This window comes from Myotis daubentonii, chromosome 1 (genome assembly GCF_963259705.1).
Source record: "Myotis daubentonii chromosome 1, mMyoDau2.1, whole genome shotgun sequence".
Lineage (NCBI taxonomy): Eukaryota > Metazoa > Chordata > Mammalia > Chiroptera > Vespertilionidae > Myotis > Myotis daubentonii.
The window spans coordinates 149,532,535-149,544,607 of NC_081840.1; the positions used below are offsets into that span (position 1 = coordinate 149,532,535).

The following is a 12,073-nucleotide window of genomic DNA, read 5'->3' on the forward strand; positions in this document are numbered from 1 at the left end:
CTTGTATAGTAGGAAGAACGTAGGCTTTGAAATCCATCATTTGCATGGAACCTGCCATTCACTAGCTGAGTGACCTGGCCCAAATTACTTAACCCCATTTTGAGCCTCACTTTCCTCATCTGTAAAATGGGAACAGGCCATCAAAAATAAGCAACAGTGTCCAGCACAGTGTCAAACACATAAGGCGCTTAACAAATGTTAGATCCTTTCCCTCCCATCTCTGAAAGTGACCAACTCCAGGTAGAACTAGGGCAGCATCAAGATATTCTGGGGCTTTGTCTAATGTTTCTTCCATGCGGCCCCTTTCTACCATGGGGTCTGGTATCAGTTCTCTCTGTTTTCATTCCGTGGAGTCCTTTTGGAATAAGGCGGCTGCATGAATAGATAGATAGCGGGCCCAGGCTCAAGGGAGGACATTCCTACCAAGTGAGCATCACAAAATATTTTTTAAGTTTATTTTTTAAGTTTTCGCCCCCCCCCCCCCCCCCCCCCCGTGAAGAATAATAAAACAAAGCAAAACAAAAAATAGAACTGCCATTCTTCGCAGGATCCGCACAGTTTGTGGAAGCGCTCAGTCCCAGTAGATGGCAGCATTGTTTCACGTACTTCCCTCCGGAGGTTCAGCGAGCCAGTCGCTGGTGGTTAATTCTAGTAAGTTTCACTGGCGAACTGGCAGGGAAGGGTTGAATGTTTGATTCAGCCCCTCCATTTAGTTTCTCCCCTTTGAAGACAGTGGGCAAACGCCCCCGAGAGCGCTCCTTCTGGGCCTGTGGTGATGGAAAAGGAAGGTGTTTCCTCCACAGACGGGGCTGTGCTTGCTGGCTCCCATTCTTGTGTGGCCTGGGCTCCAACGAAGGGCTCTGCTTTCCCATGCCACCGCCTCCGAATGTAGATTGCATTGCGATCTGGCCAAACATTTGCTCGAAAACTCGCTTGGCTCTTGGGGCAAAGGTGCTTTGTGTTGGCCTTAAAGGCAGCGCCTCAGAATTTCCGCCTAAGAGTAACTGACCTTTAATCAATGCCCTGCGGCGCCTGGGAGAGGCCGTGTGCGAAATCCCCCATCGACCCCAGGGCAAAGGGACGAAAGGGGAAGGCCACGCGGCATGGACGTGTGGAGCGGAGGCTGACCCCCATGGATTTCCCACGTGCGTCCGAAAAGCTGAGCCTGGAAATGCAGAGGCAGCTGGATATCCTGGATATCGGGCCTGAAGAAGAGAAGCGGTTCTGCCCGGGGCTCCGGCTGACCGCTCTGTGTGTGTGTGTGTGTTGTCACAGCTGCGTCGTGGGCTACGTCGGGGAGCGCTGTCAGCACCGGGACCTGAAATGGTGGGAGCTGCGCCACGCGGGCCGCGGGCGGCAGCGGAGCATCACGGTGGTGGCCGTCTGCGTGGTGGTGCTGGTCCTGCTGCTGCTGCTGGGGCTGTGGGGCGCCCACTACTACAGGTGAGGCCTTCCGTCCAGCCTCACTTTCAGCCCCCAGCCCCTCCCAGGGGAACACCTGCCTCCCCGAGAGGGGCGTCTGCACCCCTCTGCACTTCCAGCGGGGGTCACAGCGAAGGACAGTGACACGGGGTGCAGGATCCCAGCTCCGAGACGGCAGCCGTTTCCCTTTTCCTGCCTCCACTGCAGCCCTTGTCCACACGCCGGGGTGGTGCATGGGGCTGCTGCTAGTGTTTAATGAGGCAGTTTCCTATCCTCTATTTTCCCCCGGTACCTGCTTTCCCCTCTGCCCGCACAGCTGTACTTTCATGCCTGTCTTCCCTTGAGCTGATGTCCCACGAAGCACTCACTCTTGTTCCAGCAGGTCAGTATCCTCCCCAAGTCGGAAGGGAGATGTTGGTCCTTGGGTGTTGTGTTTCCAGTCACGTCAAGTTAAAAGTTAAAAACGGTGAAACAATGTTTGTACATTTTATTTTTAAAAATCGACACTACATTGGGATGAAGGTGTCGGCATCACACTGCTGATGTTCCATTTTCTTAAAAAGTAGGACGTCATCCTCCATGACCGTCAACACTGAGAAACGTTTTACGTTCTGTTATAGTTTGTGCTGCACCCGGTCACTGAGCTGTAACACTTTGGGCTGAAGGGAACGTTACTGAGTCATCGAATTCGATCGCATCTTTTTATGGCCCAAAACCTAACACCCACTTAACTAATAGGTCCCAGCTTCTGGGAACACATGGAATACCTACCACCCTCTGCCAATAAAACTCCAACCACACTCACTGGTACTACAACCCCTCGGGTATCAACTGTCTTGTATTATGGAGAACTCAACATATTCAAGAGATGCTTGTCTGAGATCCTGCTATATCCCAGTGTAGAGGTTAAGGGCATGGGCTCTAGAATCATACTGCACGGGTTCAATTCCTAGTTCACGTTTAATTAACATTGGGAGCCGGTGTGGCTCAGTTGGGTGGCCGTCGTCCCATGCACCGAAGGGCTGCCAGTTCGATTCTTTGTTGGGCCATGTGCCTGGGTTTTGGAGGCAGCCAATTGATGTTTCACTCTCACATCAATGTTTGTCTCTCTTTCTCTCTCTCTCCTTTCCTCTCTCTCTAAAAATCAATTTCAAAAATCTTTAACTAACACCAGACATGTTATCTAATCTTTATATTCATTAATTTCCTTTGCTATACATGGGAACAAGAATAGTACGTGAGAGTTACTGTGGGATTGAGTTAATCTAAGTAAAGCATTTAGTGTAGGTCTGGCATTTAGGACCTATCTGTTGTTATTATTACGTTTTTCCATGAACTGTAATCTTCCCCCAGAGGGTCACATGTTCCAAACCCTTTTCTATTGCAAGACACAAGATTCTCAGGCACGACTTGAATTTTTAACCAGTGGCCCATCAGTAACCACTGTTTTCCGGTATTCAAACATGATTCCAGATGTCTGTGGGAAGAATATTGAATAAGCAGTGCTTCGCCCCATTGGACAGAATGCCAGAAGAAAGATAGATGCTTGGCAAATAATAGTGTAGACAAAATTGGGAGCGAGAAACTTAAGGTTATGTGAGCCATGATTATCAAATAATTTTTCTTATTCTATGCGCTATGGCATAGTAATATGTTTTATGTCCCACTGATGTGCTTCAGAGCTCTGGATTGAAAGCCAGGGGCAGATGGCTGGCTTTTCTTACTTAGGATTCAAAGACCAGCTCAGCTGAAAGATGACTGGAGACTTTAAGAATGTCTTTGGCCTCTGACCCCTGTGTACCTAAAACCAAAAAACGGATAAGGACTACTCCTTCAAAAAGAAAACTTATCAGAAGTCTTTTTTTTTTTTTCTTTCCTTATTGCTGAAATGCATCCGAAGTTGTGAAGTTTTTTCCTGAACAAAGGTATGGTTACTTACCGAGCAGTTCTGGCCTGTGGAACTGCTTACCGCACCACAAATTTTCAGCTATGTTCTTGACTGCATTTGTATAGCAGCTATATCGATTCTGAGAAGATCAAATTAGAACTGTCAGTCTAAATATTGCCATGTCACTAAAATATGCCAATAAATACAGCTCTGGCTTTGAGTTATTTACTTATTTATTTAGAAAGAGAGAAAGAGAGAGATTTGTTGTTCCACTTATTTATGCATTCGGTGGTTGATTCTTGTATGTGCCCTGACCAGGGATCAAACCCATAACCTTGGTGTATTGGGATGATGCTCTAACTAACTGAACCAACCAAGCTACCCAGCCAGGGCTCTTAGCTTTGAGATTTTACAATAGACACACTAAGTGCCTTTCTTTAAAGATTCAGTTATTCCTTACTTTGTACCAGTCCTTGCCTGTCTTGTCTAGATTGTTTGATACTATTGGTCTTGTATATCTCTCAAAAGATGGTTTGTGAAACTAACTAGTTTCTGAAGTATTGGATTATTACTTTATAACAACAGGAAGTATTCTGTGACAAACTGTAGCTCTGTCACGTTGGAATTGATTACATTAGCCACTTGCTTCATGCCTTTGCTTAATGCCTTTGATTAAAAATAATAAGCCCACACCCTTTCCTGGATGGAAGCCTCGGTTACAGCGAATTCGCAGCTCCTGAGACGGGGCTTTCACAGCAGCGCCTACCTTCCTGCTGCCCTTGCTCAGACGCCCAGGCAGACCTATCGGGCACAGGGTGCCCTACTACACGGAATTAGGCTGCGGCAGGCCCAAGACGGCGTGCTGCTTTGGACTCCCGGGGCTGGCTGGTGGTCTGCACCACTGCATTTCCTCACCCGCACCGCCCCCTCCCCCTTCACTCTACGGCTGCTCCGTATATCATACACCCCTCTCTCCCCCTTGGGAGGCACTGCTTTGAGGACAGGGATCTCACCTTAGTTCTAGATCTCCCTTCCTCCCCCTCCCTCCAGTGCATGGCATCATGCATTATAGAGACTTTCTTTCCCCCTAGTGCATGACACCATGCATTGTACAGACTCCCTTTCCCCCTAGAGCAGCGGTTCTCAACCTGTGGGTCGCGACCCCTTGGGCGGTCAAACGACCCTTTCATAGGGGTCGCCTAAGACCATCCTGCATATCAGATATTTACATTACGATTCATAACAGCATCAGCATTACAGTTATGAAGTAGCAACGAAAACAATTTTATGGTTGGGTCACAACATGAGGAACTGTATTTAAAGGGCCAGAAGGTGGAGAACCACTGCACTAGAGCATGACACCATGCACTGTATAGACTCAGCGCTAAATTTTTTTCAGCCAAATACATATTTATAAAACTGAATTTGGAGGTAGGAGGCCTAGTCTAGTTCCTGGCTTGGCAACTATGATACGATGTGCTCTTGGGCCTCCACTCCCCGTGTTCTTGCCTGTAATGCCTGTGAGCAGAAGGCTGCAGTGAGCCAGTGGAGGGAGCCAGGCGTCGTGTGACTGTGACCAGCCCCTGGGCTGCCCTAGTTAGCGGGGTGCCTTGGGTGGTCACGCTGTCTTCCGGCCCCACTGGCTTCACTTATGAAATGGAGCTGATATAGTGTGTCACGCGATTGCTGTGAAACTATTTCCATAGATTGCCCTCCTCCCCACCAAGGTGTAGATCCGTTAAGGTAGAGATGTTTTGTTGTTGTTTTGGGGGGTTGCTATATCTCCAGTCCTAGGACGGTGCCTAGGATGTAGTTAGTATTCAATAAATTCATGGCTCCCTCCCCATTTCCATTTTACGCCTCCCCCCCCACACCCCACCCCCACCCCCATCTCACAGCACCTTGGAAAAAGTGAAACATCATCTGGAAAGTTCTGCAGAAAGTAAGGGCTTAAAAACCCCAAGTTGTCTTTCTAGTTTTTTAATGTTTCATCTCCCCCATGCATTTTAAGTACCTAAATTGCAGTAGCAAACGTAGTCATCCCTGACCGTCCCTGAGTGGGCTACTGTTTTGTGTTGTATTGAGATGGTCTCACATTTTGGTTTGATTGCAGGACTCAGAAGCTGCTATCGAAAAATCCAAAAAACCCTTATGAAGACTCGAACAGAGATGTGAGCGCCAGGCCTGCAGATGGAGAGGCTGGGATGTCCTCTGGCCCCCAACCTTGGGTAATGTGACCAAAGTGCATGAAGCAAGAAATTGGCTTTATACTAATCCCAGCTCAGTCTTTCTAATTCTTCTGATCTAGCTTCCAGCGGGTGTTAATGTGATAGCCGACACCACAATACCTGGGCGGGGGGGGGGGGAGGGGGGGGTTGGGGGGGTCCTGGTTGGGCTGGGGGGATTCTGCCCTAAAGTAAAGTAATCCAACAGGCTACAGTAGTGCCATACTTTAATTGCACAAGAAACTTACAGAACGTTTCTTTTGATCATGCAGTTTTTTCCTATAACCTGGATTTTGATGTGTGTATGAAAAGTCTTTCCCAATTGTAGGTGATCCTCTTCAGATGGATGTCTTAAAAACCCAAGGGTATTCTCCTAATTTTCTGCCTATTTCTTTCCTCACAAACATTTTAAATCCCTGAACTGCAGCAGCAAAATAGTTGCCAGGCTTAGCAAATAAAAAATACGGTCCACCTAGTTCCATTCATACTAATACTGAAAGTTCAAATTTAAATTCAAATTTAACCGGTTGTCCTATTTTTTATCTGGCAACCCTATGGATTCAAGTTCAAAATGCTTCCCGGATGACCCACTTCAGTAATTGATCTTCGAACACTAGAGGGCAGCCTTGAGACAAGCTAAACGTTTGAAACTTGGTATTTTTGTTCCCAGAAACCTCAGAGATGACTTGACTGGTTCACTGTGTGCTGTTGGTATTATTGGTGGGATAGATTGTGGAAGAGGCTGGAATATATGGCAGTCCATGGGGGATTGAAACCTGTGGGCAAACAGGGAAACGTTAATTGGGAGAGCTTATGAGAGGCAAAGGCACATTTTGGAGCCCTTCCCATATCACTTTGCCTGTTTCCCTGCCTCCACCTCATGTGCGTTCCCGGAGGATAGCTTTCCTGCAGTTACACTTTTCACCGCTAAGTGGTCATCTGCCCTGACTATACTATCATCCAGCGTATACTGATTTTGTGGTTGAACCGGAGTATAGAAATACAATTAGAAATGTGGGTTCTAGCCTGACTGACCCTCACAGCAAATGGAGGTCTAACTTTCAGCAGGTCACGTACCCCCTGCCTCCTCTTCAGGACTCCAAGGGGTTTGGGTTCGACGAGCTCTAAGATTCCTGTCTCTAGAGATTCCGTAAGTGTGTGATTCTGGGTGCACTTCGCTATAGAATGTCCTCAGTTCTTCGAGGCCTTGTGACTTCTAAGTCCACAGGTTGCGCTTGTCAGTCTATATGGTTTTTCATTCAGGTTTTGAGTAGCAAGTTTAATTCACCTGACTTAACTCAGGGAGAGGAGACACAATCGTATCTTTTTAAGAAATCAAAAACACTTGCCGTTGCCAGGAGCAGCCTGTTGTCATGAGCAGCTTGTTGGTTGGTGGACGGGGGTGTGGGGGTGGGGGACGGGGGCTCCCAAACTCAGTCGCCATCACCAGATGTCAGTGAGAGCGGGACAGAGCTGAGCACACAAACGAGGAGGAGCAGCTGCAGAAACAAATCTGGTTCTGTCAGCTGCCATCCATGTCTCAGCCCAGGATTCAGAGACCTGTGTTCTGCTCACAGGGAGACATGTGGTTGGAAATTTTGCAGTGCAGAAGGCTGAGTTTTGACTGGAGCTGGAAATAATGGGCATACCCCCATAACAGTGGGTCACAGATTGATTTTGCAAAATGTTGTTTCAGGGAGTCCATTCATGACAAGGAGAGGGATTAGTGTTGTGGGAAATCTATACTAATAAAAAGGTAATATGCTATTAGACCAGATCGACCAGACATCTTCCAGATGTCCGACTTCCTTCCGGAAAAGCCAAGGTGGCGGGGGCCGAGGCAGAGGCGGTTAGGGGCGAGATCAGGCTGGCAGGGGAGGGCAGTTGGGGGTGATCAGGCCGGCAGGCGAGCAGTTAGGAGCCAGCGGTCCTGGATTGTGAGAGGGATGTCCGACTGCCGGTTTAGGGCTGATCCCTGTGGGGTTCCAGATTGGAGAGGGTGCAAGCCAGGCTTCTAGTAATAGAATAGAAACACGTGTTCAGGGGATATACTCTTCCATGATCAACATTTCTCTCCCGAATCAACTCCACTCATCATTCCTTTCTATACTTTTCTCAAAACCTGAGCAAGGTTTTTCCATTCCCTTTTCCTCCTTGTATTTCCGAGTTATGGGCTTCTTCTTGTGTAGGGCTCATTTCTGAACCAATGGAGCTTGATTAGCCAAAACCTTGGGCAGTCCCTCCTTTGAATCACTGATCCATAAGGAAGGACTTTGCCAAACTGCATCCTTTATTCTGGGGCCTAAAGTCACTTCTTTTCTTTCCTTTTATCATTGATCTATTTTAATATTCAATATATGAGGTGTGAATGTGAGCCAGTGACCTCTGATCAGCCCCCATTGCAAGTGCCACACCAATTGTGGATAATACAAATAATAACAGAGATAATAATTTTGTTGCCCAAAAAGAAATGTTACTTTCTGTGCCTGCCTTTTAGAATTCTGGTTCCCACACTGTTCAACCATGAAAAAGCATTTGGTGGATTCCTGCAAATAGTATTTGCACTCTTAGTTATTACTACCCATGCATGACTCCAATTACTCAGAACTTGGTAGCATAGTTAAATGAATTTTATTATGCACACAACACGTTTGAAAAGTTGGAGCACATCTTATAGGAGATATTATTTTTTCTGGCCTATTGGCAATGCTTAGAACACTTAGGGATTCTTGGGTTGATTAAAGTAAAGCATGACCCAAAACTTGGGATTCTGGAATTAGGATAGATCGTTCAGTAAAGATATTGATAGGGCCTGGTTGCTTTAATAGAGAGTAACATCAAGTTTCAAATTGAACTAAACTTCTCATTCATTAGCCAGGGAAATAAATTTGACAGGACCTTTCCTTCAGCTTTCCACTTCCATAGTATGAACATGAGAAGCCGTAGCCTCTGATTTCATGCACGCTGAGATAATGTATGAACTATAACGATGTCCTCTCTCTCCCTCCCTTTTATTCTCTGCAGTTTGTGGTTCTAAAGGAACACCAGAATCTCGGGGCTGGGAATCGACCTGTGGCCCCCCTGGACGGCCAGGCAGCAGGTGTTGGCCTGTTTACCTCCCTGGAGTCTGGTGAATGGTTATCTTTACCTTCCTCCTGAATGTTTTTCTGAATGTGAAAAGTGTCATTTAAGCCCAGAAGCAAGAGTTAAATTGGATAAGCTATGTGAGCCGCTGGCTGTATTGGAATGCCCCCGAGCTTCAGAGAAAGATATTTGGACTGGATTCCTGCCTTAGATGTGAGGTTACCATGGTCTCAAATCCCTGGTCACATAGCAGTCTGCTAGGTCACGTTGAGCGAGCGCACGATGAGTTGACTCATTTTGAGTTAGGTTGGGTTTTGTGGTCATTCTTGGGGTTTGGGTGTATAGTGGTAGTTGTCGGCATAGTTCCAGGGACATTGCCAATGGATCTAAGAAAATGCGTTCCATGGGAAAGGTTCCTGTATAGTTAGGTTGATGAGGGGGTTCTCCCAGGGAACGGGGAGTATTCAAGTCTTATCAGGGCTAGCCTTCAGCTGCAAGCCTGGACGTCTAGGAAGTTCATCCAAGCCACTGGGAGAGGGGCCACAGATCAATCCAGGTCCTCAGGCTGCTCTGGAACTCAACCCGCCTCAGGTAGAGATGGAGTTAGATACACGTTGACATAATGCCTTTGACAAGAGTTGTATTTTGATCAACTTCTGGGGTTTCAGTCTCAGATATCAAAGTTCTGTTTCGTATCTCAGAGAACAAGGCTGAATATACTTTGTATCATAAGCTTTGAGAAAGGTTCAGAGAAACTTTGAGCGAACAAAAACAGTTCCTCTGCTAGCGTTTCAGCTGCACTTACATTTTCTGATATTTGCCCTTCACAAATATGCTTATTACCATACTCTCCTCCTCAGATTTCTTTGTAGAGAGTACATAGGCTTCTTATTTTTAAAAACTTACTCTAAACTTACCTCTCATACATATGTTGCCATGGAACCCAATTCAGTTGAACTTTACTTCATAATATCCAGAGGAACACCCTGGATATTAAGGTACACTTAGGAAGTGACAATTAAAATTATGGTAAATATGATCGTGCTGTATGTACTGTTCCCAGTGTTGTTGCCTGGATAATGAAAACATTCACCATTTTCAAAAGTTGCTTTGATTTTGTTGTTATTCGTAGCATTAGTAGAAAGTAATAGAATATCTTATAGTTACATTCTACTTTTTCTTGAAGAGCTAAAAATACATAATTCTTTGTTACAAAGGTAATCCACTCTAGAGGCACATATATTATGATTTTGTAAGTTAACCAATAGCACAACGATTTGACCATAACATGGTTAAACTCAGGAAAGAGCTAAGGACTCGGCTGAGTACTCAGGAATAGGTTAGAATATTTCTCTTTTGGGTCACTCGATTGCAGTGATGGCGAACCTATGACATGCATGTCAGAGGTGACACGCGAACTCATTTTTTTGGTTGATTTTTCTTTGTTAAATGGCATTTAAATATACAAAATAAATATCAAAAATATAAATCTTTGTCTTACTATGGTTGCAAAGATCAAAAAATTTCTATATGTGACATGGCACCAGAGTTAAGTTAGGGTTTTTCAAAATGCTGACACACCGAGCTCAAAAGGTTCGCCATCACTGCTCTATTGCAAACAGCTTGAGCCATTCTCTACATGCCACTCACACAACCGCCTCCTAATATCATGTCCAGCTGTCTCATAAATCATTTGCTAATCCCTCCTCTGCTCCTGGAAAACCTATTAAAAACACAGGCTGTGCCAGGGGCGGACCCACAGAACCATATTCATTGACCTCAGCCAACATCAGCGGGTGCAGGCCCAGTGGGAAGCACCACGAGAAGGTCAGAGCACCATGCGAGGGGATAGGAATGCAAGTGCATTCACAGCCTGAGCTCCGGCCTCAAGTCACTTATGGTCCAGATGGGGAGAGAGGAAATACACAGGGAAAGTGAAAGAGCAATGTCGGGTAGCATAGTCCTTTGAATCATCTCAACCAACCAAAAGTATTTTCATGTTTAAAGCATTGGGTCTTGAATGGTTCAGGAATGGGCTCATTTTGTGCCACATTTCAGGTCTGTTCTCCAGCCAGTGCTATTAAGATATCTCTTGCTGGAGATTGTGCATGATGTGAATTCTAAAATTTCTTTCTTTTTTTATTGTATAGGGTCAGTGCAGCCGATATTGTGGAGGAAGGAGCCCCAGATGTGTGTGGGCACAGGGTACGGCGGCTGCGTTCCACCACCCAGTGATAATGGCTCTGGCCCCCAGAGGATGGAGGGAAGCTTTCCTCTCCCCTCCTCCGGGGCGCAGCCCAAGGCTGTGGGGGTGCAGAAGCCCCGTTCTCTCTGGTCGGCTAACCCATCCTGGCAACAAAGGGCCCCGGACCCACCAAACCAAGTGGAGCTGACTCAGTGAAAACTGGAAGTTGAAGAAGAACACTGTATGTGTGGACGGTAATACTTCGTTTCAAAAGAAGAGGGAAAGAAAATACACGTCTGACTCCTCAATCTCTACAACTAATCACCGGCTCCGCATCCTGGAAGCAAATATGAATTGTGTTTTTGCTTCTTCCTTCAAGTAGCCCTGCTCCGGATTTTCACATCAGAGTAACTGGGAGAACCACTAGATAACTCATTAGAAACCAAACGGGGACAGTGTTGCTTTATAAATTGTGTGGTCTTCAATAATCAATACAGATACATTCTTTTTCCCCCTGCAGCCCCAGAAGAAATCTGGGGTTGAAGCAGGCAATCACACAGGTTTGGCCAGTTATAATGTAATTGGACAGAACATTCAGCGCAATCTCATGAAATGGTTAGAATATTAAAATTACTGTTATGATACACTGCAGGCATTTAATTTATCACTATTTAACTTACCCATGCTGGTAATTTTGAGAACGAATTATGATAAATTAATGAAAGGTGTGCTCATTTAGAATCTGATTTCCTCAGAATTAGATGACTTATTTTTCTATCTAAAAATCTTCAAATGAAAATGTTACCCAACAGACCTCAGTGTTTCTTAGGCATTGCTGTCCTCTCCCCCTCACAAGTTTTTTCTAATGAAAATGATAAATTTGCCCTGTATGTGTTTGCACATAATTTTACTTATTTTCAAATGTGAGATTGTAAGCAAATTGCCAGATTTATTTTCATTATGAACAGCAATTGATTTCTTCTAATTATTTAAATAAAATCACTGTAAAACATAAACACTGTATTGTATGCCTGGTTAAATAAGTTACAGTCTGTGGGCATGTTAGAGTTGAATCAAAGTGATTCGCTAAGCTTGCTATTGTTACGCCTTTAGAAAAACTAAAATTTCTTTAACTTTATAAAGTAAATTTTCACAAGGTGTTCTAAATAAGTACCATTCTTGCAGTCCAGGCATCGTTAGTACAATTGACACAACCTAACACAGGAAATGGATGTTGTTCAGGGCTTTGGATTGTTTAGTTCCTACATT

At 45.4% G+C, this 12,073-nt stretch overlaps 1 protein-coding gene across 5 annotated transcripts in view; it reads left to right on the forward strand.

Annotated features, from left to right (window-relative positions):
• Positions 1-11,820, forward strand: part of EGF (epidermal growth factor) — a 91,743-nt gene extending 79,923 nt beyond the window's left edge. For all 5 annotated transcript variants that reach the window (XM_059662458.1, XM_059662423.1, XM_059662430.1 and 2 more), the window contains 4 exons: positions 1,276-1,443; positions 5,424-5,538; positions 8,560-8,665; positions 10,770-11,820. In XM_059662458.1, the coding sequence (XP_059518441.1) occupies positions 1,276-1,443; positions 5,424-5,538; positions 8,560-8,665; positions 10,770-11,020 (640 nt within the window). In that variant the 3' untranslated portion in view covers positions 11,021-11,820. The remainder of the gene's footprint in view (positions 1-1,275; positions 1,444-5,423; positions 5,539-8,559; positions 8,666-10,769) is intronic.
• The last annotated feature ends 253 nt before the right edge of the window (positions 11,821-12,073 follow it).